The following is a 26,514-nucleotide window of genomic DNA, read 5'->3' as shown; positions in this document are numbered from 1 at the left end:
AATTTGTGTACGAATTCTTGAGTTATAGCGAAAAACGTGTTTTGTGAGGTCACAGTGACTTTGACCTTTGACCACCAAATTCTAATCAGTTCATCATTGAGTCCAAGTGGATGTTTGTGCCAAATTTGAAGAAATTCCCTCCAGGCGTTCCTGAGATATCGTGTTCACGAGATAAGACAGATAGACGGACGGACAACCTGATGACATAAAGCCTCCGGCCGCGGCTGTCGCTGGCGCCGAAGAATAAAAATACAACTTGTCAACAAATCATCCAAATTAAATGACAGAATATGTTGTTTGTTCCTGCACTGGTTTATTGAAAGATCATGGTTTGGGTTCAATTAAGAACTTAAAAAGGTTAGGAAAATATTACAGTTTGGATTAAAATGACAACTTCCCTAAGGTTAGATGACTGTTGTTGTCTGGTTACAATAACAACCATGTGATTAACGTTCAGGGATGATTGTGGTCATTCATGGTTTTGAAAAAAAAAAAAACAGGGTTGATTTGCAGCTGGAAAAGGGAAATGAGCAGCAGTCTCCCACGTTCAAGTCAAGTGTTTTGTTGAACAATCCATCCACCTCAAACTCCTCTCTACGTGACCTTTGTCACTTTATATTCACGTCATTTGACTTCCTCCTTTAATGTTGTTTATGACTGATCCTGTCAATTTTCTTGGGAGGACATTGAGTCACCAGTCAACAGTCACCAATTTAATTATTGTTGGTTAATAAAATCACTCTGTGCCTCACACACACACACACACACACACACACACACACACACACACACACACACAGATTACATGCTCTATTAACAGCTAATCAATCTAATTTCTGCACAAACACATCCTTTCATTTCTCTTACAAACACACAGCATACACATATACTGTACATGAGCAAGGACCCTCATTGACATAATGCACTCTGTAGCCACTAACGTTAACCTTAACAATCACAAAAAAAATGCTTCACCCCACACGTTACCTTAAACTGAACCTAAACCCGGTTCAAACTTTAACCTCAACACCAAGTCTGAACCTTCAAACAGTCCTTTGAAGTTGTGAGGAATCACTGAAACGTCCTCAGAATGCAGAAATGTCCCCACTACGATGGTTTAAAACTGAAATGGTTTAAAACAATTACATGCTCCATTAGCAGCTAATCCATCTGCTATTTTATGTATAAACACACACACTGTCCTTCCTCTTCTCTTGCAAACACACACATACATATACTGTACATATGCACATACACAAGCAAATATTTCCTTATGTACACACACACACACACACACACACACACTGTGTAGAGGCAGCTGTCAGAGCTTTACTGGGAAAGTTGCTGACTGTGGGTTTGTTTCTGTTCCAGCTGTTCTGCTGACAGCAGCGTTTCTCTGGGAAAAGCTAATTGACAAATGGACCCAGTAAATATGGACATCCAAAGGGAATCACTACAGCTGATTACAGAGGGACTCTAATAATGTGTGTGTGTGTGTGTGTGTTTGTTATTGAATATGCGATCAGTAGACTGTGTGTGTTTTTTACATATGTATTTATACTTAGTGTGTCTGTAGCTGAGACTGTAACAAAGTGTTTAACTGTGTTTTTATACATGCATGTAATCACGGTCACTCAATGTGCAATAGATCAGCTGATTAGAAGTGTCTGTGTGTGTGTGTCTGTGAGTGTGTGTTTATGTAACCTATCTCAGTATCTGGGTTTAATTAAGTGCCATTAAAAGGTCTCAAAGATTTTGGAAAAATCAGTGAGACGAAAAGCAGCTGCAGAACATAACATGAGAAAATTATCAGAAATTATGTTATGGATTTGTTTATGAACTCACTTGTGTTTAAGTAAAGTATTTGCACACTGTTAACAGAAGTGAGACAAAACGTTTGCTGGCTAATTTGCTTTTGTTAAATTGGATTTAAAGAGGAATTTCACTGCTGTCTGGGTCACGTATGTGTGCAATTATTTTTGAAATTGGTGCCCTATGATTAGATAAAACTGAGTAAAAGGCTGTAGATTCCCCAAATGCTCTGAGAGGGAAAATCCTACAACCAGAATGCATTGCACACTGTCTCATCCAATATAATATTCTGTGAGAAAACAGTCTGAAAGTCTGTCATTCCTATATCAACTTGAAAATCGATAAAGTCGCCCCTTTAACAGTACTTCTTTGCTCAAAGAAGTCATCTAGATGGTGACACAGGGAGAAGGGAGAGACTGTGTGTGTGTGTGTGTGACAGCTGTGATGTTAAGCAGCTGGTGTAGAGGCAGATGAAGAGGCTGCGGTCGATGTGACGTCCTGCAGCTAAGCGCTGCTATCACCGTCTGACTGTCTGACAAACTGATAGAGAGAAACACTGGCCACCAGTATGTGGACAACCAAACATAACCGTGATAGCTGAATGTCAATCTCAGTTGTTGAACATCAACTCATTCCAAAACCCTTGTCGTTCATCTGCAGCTCTAACAGCCTGCACTGCTCTTGGAAGACAAGATGTTGGAACACGGCTGCAGCCACAAGAGCATTAGTGACGTCCAGCAGTGATGTTGGGTGATAAAGTCAGACTCACAGTTGGTGTTGGATGGGGTTGAGGTCAAGGCTCTGTGCGGGCCAGAACAGTCAAGTTCTTCCAAACTGGAAACCATTTCTTTATGGAGCTTTCTTTGTGCTCATCATTGTATGTTGTGGAATAAAGATTTCCCTGAATGGAAATAAGGGGCCTAGAAAAACAGCTTCATTTAAGGTTTAACTAAAAACACAATTCCACGTCTTCAGCTAGAACGAAACACAGACGCTTGACTTTTAACCAAACGTTACTGGTTACCACTAACTTTTGGAGCTGATTTTAAAATTTTACTTATTACATTTAAAGTACTTCAAGGGCTGGCTTCGAGTGACATTGCTGAATTTATTGCTCCTCTACGAGTCAGAGTGTCAGATCTGCCCTTCTGGTTGTTCCTTAGTCCTGGTTTAAGACTAAAGGGGCCGCTATATTCCTACAGACGTGTCTGTCAGATGGTCCAACAGCTTTGGAAACCCCCTTCTTTGGATCTGTTCGGAGGTGAAGAAGGAGCCAGGAGTTTGAACTTCTCTCTCTAGCTCTCCTTCTTCATTCTTAACACAACTATTTCTGTCACTTTTCATATGAACAACCGAGTGTAACGCTACGATGCCTTCCAGGAGAGACTGTCTGAAAATTTGCGCAGTCATCCCGGTTTTTACACGATATCGCAGCCCCCTCCCCTCTCTGTGACGGTCAGCTTTTCACTTCGCCTTCAAGTGAAACTGTTCAGAACGACTATATACACATTTTATTTCTGACGTGGTCGGACAGCACGTTGTAAGAACCAGTTCTGAGTGACCATAAACCAACACTAAAGGTGACAGAGAAGATCTGAGGCTGCAAAATAAGTGACATCTTTTAAACTACTCCTTAAAACTTACCTTTCTAAAAAAAAAAAAGCTTTGTTAGACCAAAGTTTCCATTTCCACTATTTAATCTGTTTTATTTATTGTACTGTTTTTATCTGGTTTTATAATATTTGGGGTATTTTATTCTCTATACCTTTATTTACTGGATTTTATTTAACTGTGGTGCTAAATAGTCTTATGAGGGTTATAAAGACTGACCATATTAGACACTTTATTAATCTAAAATTTAATGTCAGCAAATGTAAAAACTTTCTGCAACATTCAGAACATTTCATCTTTGTTTTCTCCATTCAGTTTTTCTCTTTTAATACATTTAGCAAATGTATAGTTGTAATGGTATAAATATGATATAAATCCAGTTCTTCTTTCACCCCAATCTACTTCTCTTCTCGTCTTTGTTTCTCTGTCTTATATTTCCTCTCACCTCCCCCTCCTCCCCTCCATCTATCTAAGCTAACTTTATCTCTTTCACCCTCTTTGTTCCTCTCCGTCTCGCTTGCTTTGCTTCACTGAAGTGATTTATGGGTTAACAGGCGACTTGTCTGGAAGTGTTGAACTATGTCTTCCACACTACTTCATCCTCCTCTGTTTTTTTTGTCTCTTGTCTCTCTGTCCCACACACTCACTCCCACCTTCTGTATCTTTTTACCTTTTCTTTTAGACACTAGAGCCTCCTTTCACTTACTTTGTCTTTCTTTCCCCCTACACTCATAGTGAAAGCAAAACACTTTGTTTTAAGTTTTAATCAAACCTTTGATCCCGATTTTACCGTAACTAAAGTTAGTCAACCCTTCAAACTGCATTTTGATTTCCCCGAAACAAAATTATCAGTCTGACGTTACCCACAGATTTCTGGGAAGAACGACAAAGACATACTGGGATGAATTTAAATTTTTGTAACCATGCGTAACCTTTTAAGTTCAACAGCTCAAGCACTTTCGCCAAGCACTCCTCAAGCTACTCTATCATCAGCATCACCATCCTCATCTTCGTCTCACTCTTAAGAAGCCGTATCAGATAAGGAAAGCTAAACAGAAATCATCAGTCATAAGAAAAAACTTCAATAAAATCATGTAACCAGGAGACCTGCTGATATTTAGAACATATGTAGACTTTTGAATATTGTCCACAAATGATTGTCTTTGTCATGGATCATGTTCATTGTTCCAAAAGAAAACCCATTTCACATGGAGGAAGCAATTTGATGACAGTTTCATAATTATTGTGTGTTTTAAGTTGAAACAAGATGTGAAATGTTCTGCACATTGATCTTGAGCTGGCGCAAGTTTTTTGGTTCTTTCAAGTGAAGGATGGTTTACGGCAAGTGTCCATACAGTGTTTTTCTCTGGCAGAAAAGCGCTGGCAGGGTGCTGGGGAGCACTGGGATGAAGCCATAGACCCTATAAAAATAATGGACGTAGCCAATGTGATGTCACCTATTGGTTTGCGGACTCCTGTTTTGAAGCACCGAGTTTGGCATTTTAACCATCACCATCTTGGTTTTTTTGGAGCCAGAAGTGATGAAAAGTTACCATATCTGTGATATCGAGAGCATTGAGCTCCCCAGAGTCCAACTACAACACCTCACACACCGCCGTGGAAGCAACTTATCAATCACAAGGTTGTCACGCCCTAAAGCATACCCTGATTTATCATCTATTTTACTCTAAACGGGACCATAATTTATAAAATGAACATCATGCTGTGCTAAAGAAGACATCAAACCAGCGATTGAGACCATAAACACATCAGGAAGATGTTTACTGAGGTAATAAATCAAGTGAGAAGTAGGGTCGTTTTCTTATAGACTTCAATACAAACAGATTTCTTTTTGGAGCCAATAGAGTTGCCCCCTGCTGGCCATAAGAGAGAAAACAGGTTTAAGGCACTTCCACATTGGCTTGACTTTTCGGACCCGGAGATACCCACCTGGATGAAAAAAACGCTGCATGTGGGTTTTGTTTCTATGACACCCACTCTTCTTCTCCTTCTCAACCTTTCTCTCTTTCCTATACTTGTCCCTCAAGTATTTCCATTTTGATTGGCAACATTCACCTATTATCAGATAAGTGACAATATGTAAAAGGAAGCAGATTGACATTAGCTAGGTAGCTAACTTAACGCTAACGTTAGCCTACGTCAACAGAGGGTCGATGACACAGCTAACAACAAGCCTACAACACATAGGATGATAAAAGCACAAAACTCACCAGCAACAATCAGTGTCCGGCCGATCTGCTCCCACAAATGGGCTTTTCTGTCTTTGTTACGATAGTTTCTGTCTGACATATAAAGCTCAGGATAGACAGATACGGCCAGAACAAGCTTCTCCTCCATTTTATTGGTTACCAAGGTAATATATGGTTGGTTGCCTCAAAAAGAGCGACAGTGACGACGCCAGTGCCCTTCTGAAAAGTTCAGGGACATTCAACTAAAAGCGTTCAGAGCGGCCGCACAAAAAAGTCGAAGCACTAGGTGCAAAAGACGCTAGGTGCAGCTCTTTTCTCTCTATGTGGCCGCATGCTATTAGGATACAAGCCCTTACTTTTTTGGCACAGTTTCAGTTGGTAGAATTATGATAGTGTTGAAGTTCCAAGTGTGGAGCTCATTTTTTCTCCTGTTAAGAAAAAATATAAAACAGATTTTTACGTAATTGATCTGTTATGGTATTTACTTTTGTGATTTAAAAACCTGTTTTATCTGAAAGGAAAAGTAATTAGCTAAACAGAATGAAATGTCACTCTCTTTAGTACTAATACTTATAGTGAATTGCAGATACTTTTCTTTCTGTCTTTCTTTCTTTTTTCTCACTATCAGCTTGTTTGAAGTGTGTCTCCTGCAGTCAGTCAGATTCAGTGTGTTGATAACAGTCCAGTAATCAGCTGTAGTGATACAGAAGGCCGACCTGGCTCCCACTAAAAGGAAACTCCTGTAAACTGGTGTGTTTCTGTTTTATCCTTTTCCTCTTTACAGGGCAGTTAAAGCCGTCAGTAACCAGGTCTGAAAATGAGCCACATGTGGTCAGATGGCAGCTGCAGCGAGTTTATCCTGCTGCCTGTGATAGCAACACAAGAGATGCACAGAGTGGCAGCCAAAAAGGCTCATATATAGACTGCATCTCCTGCTTGTGGCAGTTTAGTGTCTGTAGTTTGGTGACCATTAAAGTCAAGTCAAATCAAGTCGATTTTATTTATACAGTGCCAAAAACGCTATCAGTAACACAACTGGCAACCAGAAATGAGACAACATGCTTACTGCAGCATGTTACAGAACTTTAAGTTATAATCCTAAAGATTTTTATGAAGTCAAACCCCATTTTGACAATTTTTCGTTGGATTTTTTTTTAGCAATAGGTATTCAATGTGTTTACATTCTGTAAGTACTGCGCTCTATAGTAGTTTTTATTGTTAGTGGTGGAGTCTGCCGCTCCCACGCAGGATTCAAATCATTTATCTACATGAGGGATTTACAGGAAACAATAGAGAATGCCTTTCATTCAATTGTGGATCATGGATCATATAGCTCGGGATATTTCTCAACCTCAGCAACTAGTCTCTCCTCATCCATTGTTCAACACACACAAGAGACAGTAAGAGGTGCGGAGAGGATGTCGAGCTCACAGGATCGGAGGAGAAGAAGAGCTGTTTTGACATGCGCCATTTGGCAGTGGTGTATTTTGGCCTTAACGCTGCATCACAGCTGTATTAAGTTACCGCTAATGCTAACACAACATTTGCTGCTCCTTCACATTATAAGCTTTCAATTGGCTTTTATTATGACACGTTCACAGTAAATTCCAATAATTTTGTCACTAAGGTTAGCGCTGACCACAATCACTCATTAATTTATCATCATTTACAAAAGACAGCAGTCATATTGAGCATTTGTTGTCAGTGGATGAGTTTTAAATATTACAGTGAGTAATCAGGTCAATGTTGTTATTATTATTAAGTGACGCAGGTTTGGTTGGCTGCACTGTAAATACATTATTACATACATCTTCTGGCAGATTTCTGACAAAGTAGCAGCTCAAAGAGTTTTCACTACTGTTTAACCACACTTTCTGTTACCACCAGCAACACCATTTTAAGGATTAAACCTTTAATGCTGATGTCTGATTTTCTATCTCATTTCTTCTGGTTATTTACACACAGACATGCTTTGTCATTCAGTTACTGCATCAGCGTAATTTCATACTGCTGGATCTCCAACATCAGCAAAAAAAAAAAAGAGTGATGTTACACACCACACATTTTTAATGCTGTTGATGTTGGATAAAAAAAATGTCTGCGTTTTAACTTCAATTCATACTGTTTATTAAAATGCTTTACATCTAGATAAACTCAGAAATGCTGAGTCAAGCTGAAACTTGATTCCTGAACAGTGGGAATGTTGGATCCAGACAGTTTTACAGCAAAGGTCACTTATAAACAGGTGACGAATTAAAGATCAAACCTGAATAAACAAGTTGGGAAACATAATGAATGCAGATGTTTCCATACAAGATATGATGGCTCAATGAGTGTTTTGATGACTATGAAAATGATGAATCAGAACTAGTTTGTGTGGTGCAATCCTAGTCAAGCATAAATCTGTACTTAGTACACATTGAGATTATAACTAGGCAAACTTTCAAACAGCTGCTTCAAGTGGCCTCCTGAGGCTGGTGGTTGAGCAACACTTTCCTGAGACACATTATGTTAGTTTTGTTCTTTCATTTGTCATCCATCTGTGTGTATTTCATATATTTGCTGAACCATCTTAGACTCAACAAGTTATCAGTTTTACCAACTCTCATGTCATATCAGATCTTGCCGCTCCCACGTGCCCTGCAGTAACCTCACTGCATGAAGACGTAAAATGGAAAATAGTGCTATATAGTAACCACACATCTACGATTGGCACAAAACAACACTGTCAAATGAATTCCTGCAGTAAAAAAAACCCAGCTTCTGAGGAATGTTGCTTCAAGAAAATTCAAGATTAATTCAGTAGTGATAATCATATCACCATGTATGGATGTCTACTTAGGTCATGTTTTTGTGAATGACGTCTGTATTAGTCACATGCACAAGAAAACACACAGCCCCCACAGACACACGTAAAGAAACACACACTAACCGACTCATGACCACAGCCACTTCCCTTGTGACTGCGGTTCCTGAATTAGGACCACTTTTATGTTTTTAATTTCTACTTTTATAGCTTTTTTTCTCGTAATTTTATTGATCTTGTGCTGTTATGTTGTGCAGTTCAGTACTTTTTTTTTTTTTATTCTCCTAAAATCATATAAAATGAGACGTAAAAAAGAGTGAAATCAACAAAACAACAAAATAATGACGCCTTTTGTTCTGAGGTTTGTTTGTGCTCGGTATCACATTTCCTTTATACTATAGGACAGGACTTACAAATACTGAACTACTGCAAAGCTGCAGTGAATAATAGAAACATATGTCTGTGAAAATCTGGCCTTTACATTATCAGACCCTAAACCACCAGCTCTTCAGCCAGCACACAGCAGTCAAACCTTTTTATGAGCTGATTTAAAACACCTCAACACACTCCCACCTCCCCACTGCAGAGCTCCATGAAACACAATAAAACAGCCTGCTGCGGTGAAAACCATTTCCCAACATTCCCAACAGGGGCATAAACTCTGAGAGTATCCCCAAGACGAAAACCTATTAACGGTTTATTCAGACTTTGGGGAGCAGTGATCAACACTGTCATGAACATCAGAAGAGACTGACGAACTTGTTCTATACGAAAACAAAGTGAAAATGTGATTTTGGGATCTTAGGACTCTCAATCACGATATTAAACACCAAAAATATATCTGTGCTGGAGCAGGTGAGGCTTCAGGGATGGAGACATCAGCTATGATACATCTTTAACACTGCGATTTGAACCCTGGATCCTCTAATAACACTGTGAGAGAGCACAGAGAAACAGGTGGAGTGACACGCGATCAAGTGGATCACAGGCCTCAAATTCACAAAGTCTGAAGTTCAGATCCAATCACAACTTCTTCAACCTCTCAGGCCCTTTGGTGGGTCCAAGAAGTCAGGATAAGATAACAAAGCAAATATGTAGAAATAACGTATAAGATATCTACAATTGCTGCAAAGGTCAGTCGATTAACTGACAACTATTTCTATAATCAGCTTCTCAAATGTCGTGATTTTTTTACTTTTCTTTGTTATACGTGGTATTAACATTAATATTTTGGGGGTTTTGAGCCGCTGGTCAGACTAAACATGACATGTGAAGACCTCACTTGTGACTCTGGGAAATTATTTGTGAATTAATTTTCACTGTTTCTGACATTTTATAAAAATAAACATCATATTAATTGATAACAAAGTATCATTACTTGCAGCCCTAAAATATTTCACTCATTGTGTTGGAACTGCCAAAAAATCTATCATGATGTCAAACAGTGTGGAAAATGTTTACTCTAACTTAAGGCTGCTTATGGGAAAATGAAAGATAATGTTGGAAACACTGGAGTTTCTTATTAATGATAATACAAGTTTATTTCAGGAAATAACTTGCACTGTGTATATTTAATATATTCAAGGGTCCATAAAACAACTCTGTTCAGAGTTTAAAGGGTAATTCAGGTTGATTATAAGTTGGACTGTCAGTGGTGTCGTGTTGTCTTGATTGGTGGATATTTTGTGTCTGATTATATATGAAGTTTATGGATTATGAAACGACGGGTTAAACAAATTTATTTTGAGGAAAAAATGAACCATAAAATGAACTTATACTAAACTATAAAATCACTATCCAAACTGCTCACAGACTGACTTCTTGGTTCAACTTTGATCTACCATATTTGTGACTATTACCAACATTTCAGGCAAGCTCACTTTCATCTTAACCTCCAAATAAAGTGGATTACGTAATCTGGCATACTGTTGCTTGTTTACAATCTGTCTGATTATCTGACTGCTCGTGTTTCTTGCTCCATCTGACTTCATTATGAGGAGGTCGGCATCTTCCCAGAACTCAGTTTTTACTTTGTTGATTACAACGTTCTTATATATTAAATTGTTAAACCGGAATTTTCCTTAGAAAGAACACATTCGATGAGCCAAACAGACTTATACATGTTCACTTTTAACGATGCCTTTAAAACCAGTTGCAGCTGAATTGTTGGCAGTTGTGTTTAGACTGAAGGAGGCAGACTGGCAGATAATGGCTGTCATTAGGCAGTTATTAGCGCTGTCAGTGGGGTCTGGTCCGAGCCGTTTGATGTGTGGCTGTAAAGGATGATGGAGCACAGAGCAGCAGCAGCTCGGTCCAGGTGTTTCTCCAGACTGAGGTCAAGTGGTATCTGTAAATACTCCTCAGTGTAGACGGTTATTCTGACAACGGGAGTCTGCAATGTGGGACAGTATGAGGCCAAATGCTGTCAAGTTAAAAGGGATTTTTTTAGCCAGAAAAATCTGAAAAACACAAACATCTGACATGTAAAAGTTTTAATGTTAACATCAAACATCAAACATTTACCACTTTAGCAGATACGCAGCAACGCCATCATTCATTTGGAGACGTGTGCGTGTTGAATATAAATCTAATATTCAATCTTCTTTTAGCTGTTTTGTTTCTACAAAAACTCCTGAGATAAAGTTTCTGTCTCTTTGGCTGCTACAGTAGATTCTCCACTTTCTTCACCAGCAAGTCACTAACTTTGTCTGTTTGTCATTTGCTGTTGGCAGGTTGTGAGCAGTGAATCTATCAGAGCTATTTTCCTGAAAACAGCTGCCTGCAGCTGCTGGAAACAACGTTATTGAGAACTGAGACTGAACCAAAACTATAAATGTGGGTTTAAATCAAAACAATGTGTTTAAAGGAGACTAAAAAGATCAGTGATAATTATCTATGAGAGATCCATTTTCAATTATTCGTTTGATTAATTAGTGATTAGTAGAGCTGTAAAGTCAGTTTATGTTATTAGCTCACTCTTCTGTTGGGGCTTAAAAATCATTAAACATATACAAAACATACATAAAAATGAAATAAACAATGTCTAGAGCTGTAAATCCCCAACTAGAATGTTTTAAACTGGTGTACTGGACTGAATATCTGTATAAATGACAAAGAAAAACATTAAATCATCACATTTGAGAAGCTGACACCAGCTAATTTTGGCATTTCTCTTTTAAAGAATGACTAAAATGATTATTAAGTTATGAAAATATTTAATTTCCTGTCAATCGACTAATGGATTAAGCCATTAATCATCACTCATAATCTTTCCCACATTTAAAAAACCCTTGTCAAACTTTTCTACATGTAACATACAAATGTTCAGTATTTTTTTTGTTTTCACTCTGCTGATATTTTGCTGAACGTTTGTGAAACTCTAGTTAAATTATAATGAAAGCATTTACCAGCTACAGTGTTTCTACTCCTTTTACATACTGTGCGTGTTGCATAAACTTGCTTGTAACTCATAATGAGGCACATATAAAATTTTCTAAAATTTATGATGATATTTCCTTTCCAATCTAAGAATGTACGTGTTCAACAAACCACAGAAACTCCGGCGCTTATCTGACATTTGACATGAAACTGTGGATTTAACCCTTTACTCTCCTCAGGCTGCTGCAGTTTAAGGTTCAAACACATATCTTGTGCTGTCTCTCTCTTTAAAATCCAATTTTCTCCTTCTTATCCCGTCAGGTTTCTTTCTCTTTGTGTCTCCGGGTTATCATCAAAATAACCTTTGAGCACATCAAAGCATCTTATTGTAGCAGCAGCAGCAGCAGTTGATAGTCGGGCTGTGATCTGACCACAGCGGCTTTCCTGTTTCTCTCTCTCTCAGGCGCAGGTCCATTTGAAGTCAGTCATTTGGCAGAAAACTAAACAAGCCCCCTGTTAACTACCTCACTTACTGCTGTTTACAGACAGAGTCTCTCGAAAGCCGCTGCAGAGGCCACACGGCCCCATGAAAGTAAAGAACGACTGAGCAAGCGGGGAAACTTGAGAAAAACAACTTCACACTTTGAATCGGTGTTAATATCACTGTTTTAGAAATAAACTGCTCATTAATCCTCATGTGGATGTGATTTTTATTGATATTACAGCTAAAGGTCACTTCACCTCACACAAATCCTGTGTAGTAATGCCAATAAGCCAATTTTCTTATCCTTACAGAGCCATTGATAGCGAGTTCAGTTTATCAGGATAAATCCCCCGCAGCTTTTAAAATGTCTGTTGTTTTTTTGGTTTTTTTTTTGCCACAATAGCATGAAGGCTCTTTGGAGGATAATGTTGGTGCAACACTTTGATCCTGACTGAAATATCTCAACTATTACATGTGGAGTTACAACAATTAGTTGATCAATCAGTTAGTTGAGAAATAGAAAATTTATCAGCAACTAAAATAGTTGTTGATAAATAATCAAACATGCAAATTACCCCTCAATAAAGTCTCATCTTATATTAATTGTTTTAGATCATTTTCAAGCAAAAGTGCCAAATATTTCCTGGCTTTAGCTACTTCTTTAATGATTTGTCATATATGAGAGTAAACTGAAAATCTTTTGTGTCTTTTGGTCGAACAAAAAAAGATTTATGAAGACGTCACCTTTGACTCTGAGAAATTATAACATTTTTCAGTATTTCCTGACATTTTATGGACCTGTCGACGGATTAATCGATGATGAAAATAGTTGCAGCCCTGATTGAATACATTGCTATAACATTCTGTAAGGACATTCATGATGAATCTGACTGACTTTGGTGATCCTCTGAATTTTCCTCTTGCGTCACTATGAGGTTCACATCACATTTGAGTGAAATGTCTCAACAATTATTGGATGGATTTCCATGAATTTTATAAACATGTTCCACCCAAAATGAAATATAATCCTTTTGGTGACCATATCTTTTCCTCTTATACACCCATTAGGTCAAAATTTAAATTTGTCCAATATCTTGGTTTATGCAAAACTAATAACATTCCCATCAGCCTCAGCTGTACTTTGCATTTAGTGCCAATTAGCAAATCGATGGCCAAAGCACAAAACCTCCTATCTGCAGAATTTTCTGATTTGCGGATTTCACTTTGGATGATGAGAACAAGGAAGGCTGCTCATATTCAGTCTGTGTGCAAGATAATCCCGCCCTTCGTTGTGACAGAAAAATCACACAACAAAACAAAAGCACAACACAGAGTCCCTGGGTGTGTAGAGAGGCTACAGCACGAGTGAGTTACACAATCACTACTGAATTTAAGGAATTCTGACCCTAGTATACTACAATGTAGTAACTATTACATTTACTACATCTTTTTACCTGAAAACAATTTTATTTTTAATTCAATTTTAATTATTAACTTAGAGCATCGTTTTGTAGAACCTCTTCCAACTTGCACCAAGTGCAAAAGCTCCTATCTGCACTTTGTGAGGCATTAATATCTATAAGACATAATATAATAATATAGTCCAAAAACAGTGTATTATGTATTGGGTATCCTTAACAAATAGCATTGTGCAAGAAAACAAGTTTTTTTAGTTTTCTCAAAAAAGTGCATTTTTCAGATAGGAGGTTTTGCTCTTCGGCCATCGACATGTTGCTCATTAACACGCAAAATTAAGATGATGAACATCGTAATCATGATACCTGCTAAACATCAGCATGTTAGCATCGCCACTGTGACTGTGTAGACTCTTACTCTTGGTAACTTACATATTGCTATCAAATAAATGTACTATATGCTGGAGTGTGGTATAAAAACTAAAACAGCACATTTAGCTGATGCTCTTAACAGGCTGCTGGTGAGAAATCAGGTCAGTTTTGACAGATCACAGCTGTTCGGTTGATATTGTCACTGCAGTCCAAAAACAACGAGGCGAAACGTCGCCGCACTAGATGCTCCTTCATCTTCGCCGCAGTTTGAACCTGACCAAAGTGAAGGACTCCAGCTTTAAGATCTGATTTGTGACTTCCTGAGCTCTGAGAGAGAACATTTGCCACTAGTGACCGCATGAGAAACAAAAATATTCAGAAGAATTTGAACAAATGGAGTCTACTGTGTCTCAGTTTCAAGGTTGCGGGAATGGGAGATTTTTCTCTGGTACAGCCGGACGTCATGACTTAGACACGGGACAGCTGCTTCTGTTGGAAAAATGTTGTCTTGTGCAACTTTTCATCTCTTTTATTGTTTCAAAATACTTACATTTGCATGCCGTTTACAAGGAGAACAGAAGTTATGTCCAGAACAGCCTGTGTATGCATGTAGACTTGGTTTGTAACAAACGAGAGCTGAAACGATTGGTAGATTAACCAGAAAATGAATCAGCAACTAATTTCAACTATTTCAATTAAACATTTTAGTCATTCTTCGAGTGAAAATGCCAAACAGTCTGTGGTTTCAGCTTCTCAAATATGATGATTTTCATGTATTTTCTTGTCTTATGTTATAGTTAACTGAATATTTTGGGGGTTTGGACTCTTTAATCAGACTAAACAAGTAATTTGAAGACGTCACTTTGGGCTCTTGTAAAAAAAACACAAACGGCTAAATACATTCATCCAGGATATAATCATCAGTTGCGACAACTTACAAGCTTAGTAAACATAACGGGAGATTCTTTATGCTTTTTTGTGTTGTATATGACAGTTTTCTTGACCTGTTTATATTGTATTTATTGTTTTAATGTCGCTTTAATGCTACAATCGTGGCCAGGTCTCCTTTGAAAAAGAGATTTTAATCTTTACCTGGTTAAATAAAGGTTACATAACAATTCTATAAACTATAAAATAGTATTCTGAAGATCTGGAACCAAATTATACAGAAACATTTCTCTTTTAATCTGAATAGAGATACAAAATCAAACCAGATTGGAATAATATCTGCCCCCATGAGGATGAATTTATGTGGAAGTTAATTTACTTCAACCCTAAAAACACCTTTAACTCTATGATGCTTTGGTGCTATGGCTTTCAGGAGTGGGGGGATAAAAGAGGAAGGAGGTGAAAAAGGAGAAAGGTAGGGACACAGAAACTGAGACAAAGACATCAGAGCAAAGAAAGAAAGAGGAGACGCAGTTATCTTTTATCTGAATTGAATTAAAGCTCTGATGAGAGGACGGTGGTTTGATGTTTTGGAGTCAAAGAGTGAACAGATATGGAGGGCAGACCCTGACTGAACCCTGAAGGTGAAAGGTTAAAGGTCAGCCCTCTGTCTCAGCTCTGGACTTGACCCACGTCTCCTCTGAGGTTTAACAGCGTGGGTGGTAAACACACCGACACACACACGTATGCATGCAGGCTCTTATATACACATTAATCTCACACGTATCGGCTTGTTGCCGCTGGAATCTCAGTGGTTTAATCCAGTGAAGCACCACTCTGAATTTACACTCTCTGCTGATTAAAATCTTTCCAGTAAGTAATTCAATCCCTCCTTCAGCTAGAGAAGAAAGCACTTCCCAGACAGGATCAGCTCTGGTGGGCAGCAGAAATAATGAAATTCTTCGCTCCATTTACACTGGAATGTATCTAAACCCGAGAAATGTATCAATCACAATCTGTTCTGCTGTGCATCAAACTGTTACGATGAGGAAATCTGATTTATTTCTTCAAGCTCCGGGGATGCAGAGTTTGTTTCTAAGGAGAGTAAAGCTGCATAGCAACCACACTCGCTGGGCAAAAACAAAAGAAATTGAGGATAAAATGACCTTTCCAATCCTCTGTCTGCGTCACAATTATTGAAATACTTAAGGTCTGAATGTATGAATGGTTTATCTATTGTTCTGCTGTTTGTTGACCCACTGATGGCTGTGTTTACATCAAATCTATGAATACATTTCTCACTTTAAAATGTAAAACAAATCAAGGCTTCAATCAGTTAAGCTGCTTATTATTTTCCCAATGAATCACTTACTCTATAAAAAGGTCAGAAAACAATGAAAAATTCCAAGATGTTGTCATCAACAGCCCGAAACCCAGATATTCAGATTACTGTCAAACAAGCAGCAATTCCTCAAAACTGAGAAGCTGGAATGAGAGAACGTTTGGTATTTTTGCTTGATGGATGATTCAAATGATTTTTTACAGATCAATTAATCGACTAATCATTTTAGCTCTAAAAGAGACGTTTCTTTCACCTTTTGTGAACATCTTAGAATAAGTAATACTGCTACACTAATACTAATTTAACATGAAGCTCACTTTACAAATGTCATCTAACATCAAATACATTATATTAATTACATCTGTCGACATGGCCGAGTGTGATCAAACACTAAATGGTGTAGAGCTGCAATGATTAGTTGATTAATCGATTAGTCGATGCCAGAAAATAAATCATCAACCATTGTGATAATTAATTTATTGTTTTGAGTCATTTTTTAAGAAAACATTTCCAAATTCTCTGATTCCAGCTTTTCAAATGTGAATATTTTCTGGTGTCTTTACTCCTCTGTGACAGTAAACTGAATATCTGGTTTGTGGACAAAACAAGACATTTGAGAACGTCATCTAAATTTTCACCTCTCTCTGACATTTTATAGATCGAAAAAAATAATCAACAGATTAATCGATAATGAAAATAATCATTAGTTGCAGTCCTATGTGGTGCATTTACTGTTACTGTCTTCACACTCATCAGGTTGCAGCTGTTCAGTTGACATTCACATTGACGTCTAACTTCATCACTTCAGAAGTTAATACAGTCCAGTATATCCATGTCAACAACAAGGTTAAACACTGCTCGGCCAACAGTGTTGTACAGTTACAGGTGGAAAGTTCCAGATTTTAATAATAATTTGTTGGGTTTAACTGTTCTGTTCTGGAGAGCCAAGAATTACAAAGTAAACTCCAGTAATGTAAAAAACAAGTTTTACTTTGTTCCTTCTTTCCTTTCAGAGGCCAATTTGTAAGTTTTATGATAAAGAAAAGATGGTCACCGTCGAAATTAGGAGGATTGGAGGAAAAACTGAAACTGACACTCAACTCATCAAAAGAGCTGCTCATCTGAACAGTTTTCAACACAAGTAAACTTACGTTTACTTCAGGCCTGTAGCTACCATTGAGGACACCAAACTCATGTCCTCCATATTTTTTCTGGGTCTTCTTTAATTTTTTAATACATATATTTCTTAAAATGTTAAATGAAAGTGACAAATTGCTAAAACTACTTAGTTGTATGGTGTGTTATGAAGGTTGGCGTCATCTCGCCAGTGGAACTGAACAGCTTTGCGTGTGCAGCTCGTTATGTTATTTGATATACATGTAACGAGTTGCACACGTACAGTTCGGTCCTGTCTTTCTATTCACTCCATGGGCGAAGAGGCTGTAAAGAACAAATCCCCCAAAAAGCTCAATGATCTCAGGCCAGTAGCACTTACCTCACTGGTGATCAAGTCATTTGAGAGGCTGATTGAGCAACAGCTAGTGTCATAACTAAATACCACAGACACAGTATTATTTTGCAGTCCAACTTCCTTTAATAAATCACTTAAGCATGCAGGCTCACCGAGCTCTGCAGAGAGAGGACCACCTTGAACAGCTCACACACACACTTTATCCTTTCAGCTTCTGCCCAACACAACTGTCAACACAAGCACCTTGCGTGCAGTCACACTTTTCTGTCTGTTTCCTGCAAGATTATTAATAATAATTCCATATATGGTGTCATGCCAGTCTTGTACAGCTTCCAGTTCTTGCATTAAGTTCCCCTTTTTTCCACCAATCGCTTCTTAGAACCACGGTCAGCGTGTTTCATGCACTTCAGATAACCTTTTCTGCTTCTTCTTTCCTAACAGACTGGGCATTAATTTGCCCACACAAACAAGGTGCGAGACATGTTGGCGAGACGTCTTACTTAAAAACAGAACAATGTGGTTACAGCATATAAAGGTCAATAGAGTCATGGTGCATCATGTTCTTTAAAGACAAAACTGATCAGCTGAATACACTTCTACACTGGATTAATGATCATCAGAATATTAATATAATAATAGAGTATTTTCTCCAACAATGCACTTCTAATATCATTTTTTCCTCCACGCTAGGATTGAGGGGTTACTAGACTCCATGTTATCTGCCTATAAAACCAGCAGGCCACAACTGCCACTTTACTTCACTATTTGTATAAGCACCTAGAGGGCACAAAAACTCATACAAGACTTTTATTTATTGACTTTTCGTCTGCTTTCAATACAACCCAGCCTCTCATTTTAGCCAATAAACTGCTGTCTCTTTTTAATCTTGATGTTAGCATTGTTAGATGATTTCCCTAACATGTAGCCCTGAGAAGGTCAGGGTTAATGGTGCCTCGTCTTCCACTGGAGCACCACAAGCATCTGTTCTTTCCCCTTGACTGTAAATCCTCTATACCAGTGAGTCAGTATAATGATGACACATCCTTAAATTCGCTGACAACACTGTTATCATCAGTCTACCCCGAGACGGGGAGACATCTCATGGGTCTGTCGATGATGACTTTGGTGACTCACTCTGGTGTGACGATCATTTTCTGAGGCTGAATATTACTAAAACATAAGACATGGTGATTGACTTTAGAAGATCAGCATCATTCCCACAAGACCGAGGTCAGGGAGTAGATATAGTTGAGAACTACAAGTTTCTTGGCGTCATTGACAAGAAACTTAACTTTGATGTGAACACTGCGGCAATCTGTAAGAAAGGCCAACAATGACTGTATCCTGTATCCTTTCCTACGAAGGCTTCATGTCTTGACTGTAAATTAATGGTGCTATTTTATAGATCTTTCTTTGAGTCAGTTTGAACCTTTTCCAAAACCTTTTCCTTTTTTGTCCAAAGCAAAAAAGTCTTGGCGACATTGTTAAGGTGGTTCAGCAAGGTCATCGGCAAGCAGCTTGCCAAACGTCTTTTATCGTCTGGTCTTAAGGAAGGCAGGATTGATTTTAGGGAGTCCAGACCATCCTCTCTTTAAGGCATTTTATCTTCTCTTTTCAGGTTAGAGGTACAAGGTTCCCAGAGCAAAGTGTAATAGATTTCAGTTTTCCTTTTTTCCTAGCACTGCAGCATTTTATCTTAATCCTATACAAAATCCATCTTTTTACAGATATTATTGTTGTGCTGTTATGTGTGTACTCTCCTGTACAAAACCCATATTTTATTGATTTTATTCTTGTACTGTTTGTACTGTTTATCTGTGCTCTGCTGCAAGCCAAATTTCCCCCAGTGGGACAATAAGTTCTGAGCTGAACTGAACTGAACTATGTTACTGGTAATATGGATGATACAAATCCCCTCAGATCATTTAAGAACAATATAGAATGGCAATAATTGTTGTGTTGTGCGTTAAGGAATTCCAGCAAGAGACCTGTAGAGCATAAGTTCACAGTCTTTATTGCTGTCAAACTCCACTGTCAAGCAACTGAACCTCACTGTAAAAACATCAGACACGCATAGCCGCCAGAACTATTTCCTGTCACTAAACATGTGTATCTTTCAAAATAAGGGGCGCTCCGGTTATATAGCCTACCTCTAAAAGCAAGATTGGTCAAAGCCATGAATGATAGGCCTGTTTATAACCTTCCATAGACTATATTCCACCTGACCAACACACTCAAAACAAGTAACTGTGAGTTACACCACAGGAACAGAAGCAGCAACTGCTTTCAAGGTCACGGTTCTCTGGTCCGCCAGAGAGGGAAGGCAGAGCTAATGCAGCAGACTTGCTCTTCAGCTCACTTGTGTGTGAAGTGGCGTGCTGTTTTTGTCTCTGCTAGCGTTGCGTCACAGGTGCCAACTGCAAACTCACCGACGTCACACAGGCGACACTGTTTGGATCTCTGGGAGGTGATGTCCAAAAATTCATCTGTAGTTACAGCTTATCGCCATAGGTACCGCCGAAGAGAACAAAAGAGATCTTTGAGATTGTTACTTTAAATCTTTATAGTTTATTTCACAATGGAGACTTCAGTGCTCTTGCTACAACACCGACTACAGCTACGTCACACTATTTTCATGTTTGGCACATGATAAGTTTAGCTCAAAACCAAGTGTAAACAACTTTGGTTAAACTTTAAGGCTATTCAGTTACAGAAACCAATTAATCACTCGGCTACAAAATTTTCAGGACACCAGTCTGCTTGAAAGGTTGTGGGTAGTGCTAAGGAATGAGGAAGTTGTAATTTTTTCCCTTGACATCATTTACAGTACGTTTCGACTTTGTGGAGGCCATGATGGATATACCCAACATTTAGAAAGCAAAATAAATCTGCTGTTAACTCAGCATTCCTTCTGTGAGAATTATGATTCATATAGGCTCTGACTTCTAAAACAGAAGCATTATTCACGCTGCTGTTCTCACTCTTCTGTAACACTGAAATGATTCTAATGATGATAAATGGGGACTCCCCGCACACAGATTCCTTTGAAAAATGTTTTCTTTCACCAACTTGATTTCAGGGATCAACATCACCTGCTGCAACCAAATCACTTCATTCTGCACGTCAGCAGGAATCTGACCGAATAGTTTAACTTTCAGATGACAGAGCGACTGCAACAATTACATAACCAAATAAAGGTTGTGTGGTCTGTGCACAGCAGAGGCTAGTGTATTAGTCATCGTCGTACATCTGATCATCACCACAACACAAAACCATGTATTTCAGATGTTTTCCACTGCATTTTTTCCACAGCAAAGCCCAGTGACAACCGCAGTCACATAAGGAATGATTTATCTTGATGTCTGAGTCAGAAACTGTCAATTATGTTGTAGATCCATTTTGAAATGTCTCCACTAGGGATGCAAATTTAAGCAATTTCTTTAACCGCCAGTCAGTCATGTTAACAATCAATAGTTGATTAATTGCTAACAATATATAAAAGACTGGACGCTTTTCCACACTAAAAGCATCATTAACCGCTGACGTGACCTGCATGTTCGACGCACAATCAGAGTAGATTTGGAATATAAAGAACAGATTCAGTAAACACCAAAATACTTATAAATTAAATTACACAAAATAATGACTTCATTTAATATAATGGAGGTCCAATCAGTCACTAGTCAACAATTGGCCATAAAATCCAAAGTATTAAACAGCAAACAGCTGTACAACTTTAAGCTGCATTAGAGGACATAAATAAGTTCAGACAGGATGTGTTGGACACATCAGCAATTTAAACTAATGTGACCCATTTTTTATTAATAAAAAGTGTTGCAGCCTTCAACAGTAAATAACCTGCAACATTATGAATATACTGCATATAGGGTTAGGTTAGGTTACCCCCATGTCCCCACAACAGACATGAGTCTGATCAGTTTTATATAAGATAATATGCATACCTTATCTACATGGGGGAGTGGTGTGTGTTGTTCACTGCTGGAAACAGCTGCGTAGCTGGAACAGATGTCCCTGAGACGCACAAATACTGTCGCTCCAATTTTGTCGGTCCTGGAAATCTTTTAACATTTACTGCCACCATTAAAATGCATTTATACTCAAAGCAGGGGGGATGCTGCTTATAAAGTTCAAAACTTTAGCTTTGATTTAGTTGGAAACGTGTAATAACAGTCCCGGGGCCAGATGCATAAAACTCTGGTCAGACTCATGACTGAAACAGTTTGTACGCACAAAGCCAGAAATATACATACTCATTGTTTTCGTCAGATTATAAAGCTGTTTTATGTTTTATAAATCTCAGTCACTGAGGAAGGGTGCAAATATATGAGCCTCATTTCCACTCCCACAATTAGTCGTAAATGGATGACGACACCCTGAACCAGCCATTTTCGTATCGCTTCGCCACCTTCTCCGCCAGTTTATTTGTGCGGTCAGCGAAAACATGTGTAACTCCATCTCATAAAACAGCAGGAGGCTCCATGTCCCTCATCTTCTGCATTGTTGGTTAATATATTTTAACCTATTAAATTATTAACAACGATTCAAACTGAATTGTTTCCGCAGATCTGGCTCCAATTCCAACGTAGGACTCGTAACCAGAGTTACAGCCTTCGCTTGCTAAACAAATTTGCTTTATTTTTATTTTCTTTTAAATCACATTTTCAGGCCTAAGGTGTATCATAACATCCCCACTTTGATTGCAGCTGAGAACTTTTCATGCATGTCATTCTTCACCTCCCCTGATTTCTACCACCTACCATTCAACAGTTTGTGTCGGTGGTGGGAAGCCAGTGAGGGTTCTCGTCCTTGTTACCGCACCAGGGACTCCTACTGGTTGGTCTGGTCGCCTGCACAGTGGTGCTGGGGGAACCTGCCACATGTTATCCAGTGAAGCTCATCACTGGCAGGTGAAAAGAAGCAACTGGAGACAACTTACTGTGTGTCTGTCTGCAGCCTCCACGGGACAACAGAGTTAGCAGAGACAAAGACGGGAACATACGTTTCAAATAAGACGTAAATGGTAAATAATAGTAGAAACAGGAATATTTTCAGAAATAAAAAGTAGTAGATTGGTAAAAAGTACATGTTCAAACCCCCTGGAGTTGAGGTTCTGCTCAAATTTGTGTGAGATTCATGAGGAATGAAAGAAAGCTGACTATGCTTTAGAAAATGTCACTTAGAACTTCATCAGACATCAGTTTAGAATAAATAACATGTTTTCATGATTAACGACTCACACTTGATCCTTCACAGCTGTCATAAGTGCTCCGTTTTTCATGGCAACATGTTAATGACATTCTACTGAGGTACTTACGCAGGATAGATGCAAAATAATGATGGAGCAGGCTTTTACAGTTACTCATTATGCACCGTGGAGTCACAGTTCTACTAAAACCACAGATGGAAGAATTATAGATTGTTAAGACAACAGGAGGGAAAGAACTTTCTGCTCCTCTGCTGATTAAAACCAGCTGCCACTCATCCAGAGTCATAACCTGAAACTTTGATCTCTGTCCTACAGATCAACCAAACAAGAAAATCGAACCTGTTACTGCACACATGAACACACACACACACACACACACACACACACACACACACACACACACACACACTGTGCACATACAGCTGCAGAGGCACATATACCTGTCACATCTGTTAAAGGAATCCTGAGTTTCTTCGACAAAACAAAGCATTGATTGTGTTTTACAAACTTATTTCAGTATTTCTCTTGTCTATTGAGAGCTTTCAGGGCTTAAACAGTTCAAGATGGAATATACATCAATATCTCACAACCACACACACACATACAGTTAATATGTCATGACTACCACACACTCCACCATATTCTTGTGTGATGTTCAGCCTCCATTCATTGTGTGTATTTAAATTCTGCTACCACCTGACGCACCCAGTGATGTCCCCAAATTTCCCTCTTGGGGTTATTATCTATATAGCCCAATATCACAAATCACAAATTTGCCTGAAGGGTCTTTACAATATATACAGCAAAACAACATCCTCCGTCCTTACAGCCTCAATTCTAACAAGGAAACCCCCCTTAAAAAACCCTTTAATGAGGAAAAGATGGAAGAAACCACAGGAAGAGCAACAGAGGAGGGATTCCTCTTCCAGAATGGACAGACAGGAAATAGATGTTGTGTGTGCAGAGTAGACCAAGAAAGCAAAAATTACAGTAAAGAAAAACAGGATGACAAAATGATAGATAATAATATCTCCATGACTGATTAATGGATAGACATTTTTTACTACACTGTGGTTTTATTGCATCAGTTTTAACTGTAGGGTCTGTTTTGAATGTGGGAACACACCTCAGCATCTAAAATAAAAGCTCCTGCACGCAACCTACTAGAGTTTGGTTGATTAATTGATTAGTCGATCGAAAAAAAAATTAATCAGCAACAACTTTAACAATCAAATAATGATTACAGTCATTATTCATGCAAAAATACCAAACGTTCTTTGGTTCCAGCTTCTCAAATGTGACAGTTTTCTGTTTCTGCGAGTTGAAGACGTCACTGTGGCCTCTCAGAAATAGCAAATTTTCACTATTTTTAAACATTCCATTGATTAAATGATTAAAGGATTAATCAAGAAAACAATCGGCAGCGTGTTCGATAATGAAAATAATCTTTAGTTGCAGCCCTATGATCTACTGAACTTCACCATTTTGGTCTGTTTGTGTGTTCTCTATAAAACTTCAAGAACCAAAATTTTCATGAATGCTTTCATTTTCCTCAATAAAGATGCTGTAGTTGTAAACTTGAATGGAAAGTTCACTCTCTGCTTGTTCTTTTTTAACTGTTTTGTTTTTTTCTCCTCAGCAGTAAAGTTATACTGAGGTATGCAAAGAATCTGCGCTCATCAAACAAGAAGAAAAAGAGACCTTACCTTCTGCAACCACTGCGTGTTGTTCTCCATCGTGTTCTGCAGATGCTGCAGTTTCTGAGCCGACAATTCGCCGTACATCGATGGCGAGTCTCTCTGAACGACACTTGCCCCGCCACGAGAGCCGCCATATTGTTCAGTTTGTGACGTCGGTCCTGTGCCCTGACATCCGTCCAGCTCCGGCAGGATGAAGGTGTAGCTGCACTGCCCGTGTTGGATTCGATGAAACCTTTTTCTCTTCTCCGCACCTCCTCCCGCACCACCGCCACCTCCTCTTCTCTGGCCTCTTCCAGCTCCTCCTCGATCCGTGTTCGCAACACCGGCTGCATCAGCGATGACCAACAAGGTCCAAAGCAGCAGAAGCACCAGCAACCCGCAGCTGAGATATAAACCTTTCATGATGCTCTCTTCAACTATTCTTTAAGTGTTTTCTCTCAGTGCAAAGAGGGTCAAGAGAAGCTCGTTCACACTTTGACCCTGATTCACTTCAGGAAAACATCTGTGTGCAGGATGCAGCAGGTTGCAGCAGGAGTCTTTGCACATACCACTCAGTCCCAGAGGTACGAGTCTGCACTACGTCACTTTATCTTGTTCTGTTGAATTCTAGAGAATCACTTAACGTTTTTAAATGCAGAAAGAGAAAACAACACCTATTCTGTGATCTCCACTTCCTTCTTCACTTGTGGTGAAGATGTGCATCAGACAACATGGGATTCATCTCCTTTCTTCTTGTCTCCCTCCTTGGGTCTTAATTTTGCTCTGTGGTCAGGTTGCTCTTCAGGATGGGTCCATTGGCTTGACCCTGAGCAGGTCTTTTATGATTTTCTTGACATTCCCTCCTGTTCTTAAAGTACTAGGTGCAGGTCCAGACCCACTGAAGGATGGAGAGAAAGCAAAGTGGATAAAAAGAGAGGAGAAGTTGATTTGGGCCACACTGGTCTGAACAAGGATGGGAAATAGCGAAAGTCCAGTTTGACTAAGAGAATGAAAGAAATGTTTAAAGGACAAATAAAAGCATGAGAAAAAAAGAGAAGATTTAAAGTTGAATGTCAATGTAAGATGACTAAAATGAACCTCTTGATCCTCAAATGTCCAGGAATAAAAGAACACAGAAGAGAGAAAAAATAGAGTCTTTTTTTCTTCCCATCCTTCTCTGGTGGCTCCAGTTTCAGAAGTGGCCGAAGAGAAATACTTCTGCCCCCTTCTTATCTGGGGCTGGCTGAGGAAACGAGGAATGAGCGAGGGAGGGCAGAGGAGGAGGAGGAGGAGGAGAGAGAAAAGAAGTAGAAGGAGAGGGAGGAGTGGAGGGACAGGAGACCTGAGGGAGGTCTAACAAAGTACCCTCTCTATTTGTGGGCTGAGAGGAAAAGAAAAGGAGGGAAGGAAGGAAAGAAGGAATTAGTGGAAGCCAGAAAAAGAAAAAGAGGAAGATTAAGGGATTGAAAAAGAGACAAGGGGAGGCAAAAAAAGAAAAGACAGCCAGATAAGAGAAAAAGACAAATGTTGAGAAAGAGAAGGCAGAAAAAGAAACTATGCTGATGACAGAGGAAAGACAGAAAAGAGAGAAACAGAGAGAGAGATCTGAATGGGGTCTAGTGGCTGCTGTAATCTTCCTTCCTGACTGATCTTTCAGTTCTGAAGTAAATCCTGATGCCTTGTATGGTCATTCATACTGAGTCAGCAACTGGAGGCTGGAGATTTCATTCTGTCCTCTAAACACAGCCATGCTCTGGGGCATCGTGGGAGATCAGGGGGCCAAGGCAAAACCGCGTAGTTCACGTACTTGTGGTTCAAA

The 26,514-nt window shown here is 38.9% G+C and overlaps 1 protein-coding gene across 2 annotated transcripts in view; it reads right to left on the bottom strand.

Annotated features, from left to right (window-relative positions):
• Positions 1–26,088, bottom strand: part of angpt4 (angiopoietin 4) — a 74,083-nt gene extending 47,995 nt beyond the window's left edge. The window contains exons 1-2 of one of the 2 annotated variants that reach the window (XM_042403893.1): positions 25,794–26,088; positions 24,723–25,593 (exon numbers count right to left, since the gene is read on the bottom strand). In XM_042403893.1, coding sequence (XP_042259827.1) covers positions 24,723–25,118 — 396 coding nt within the window. In that variant the 5' untranslated portion in view covers positions 25,119–25,593; positions 25,794–26,088. Of the gene's footprint in view, positions 1–24,722 lie in introns of both variants that reach the window. The other variant, XM_042403900.1, reaches the window with a different exon arrangement.
• Between the last annotated feature and the right edge of the window lie 426 nt (positions 26,089–26,514).

Source organism: Thunnus maccoyii, chromosome 3, assembly GCF_910596095.1.
Source record: "Thunnus maccoyii chromosome 3, fThuMac1.1, whole genome shotgun sequence".
NCBI lineage: Eukaryota > Metazoa > Chordata > Actinopteri > Scombriformes > Scombridae > Thunnus > Thunnus maccoyii.
The sequence above is the reverse complement of the archived record's forward strand: the minus strand, read 5'-3'. Positions and strand labels throughout refer to the sequence as shown.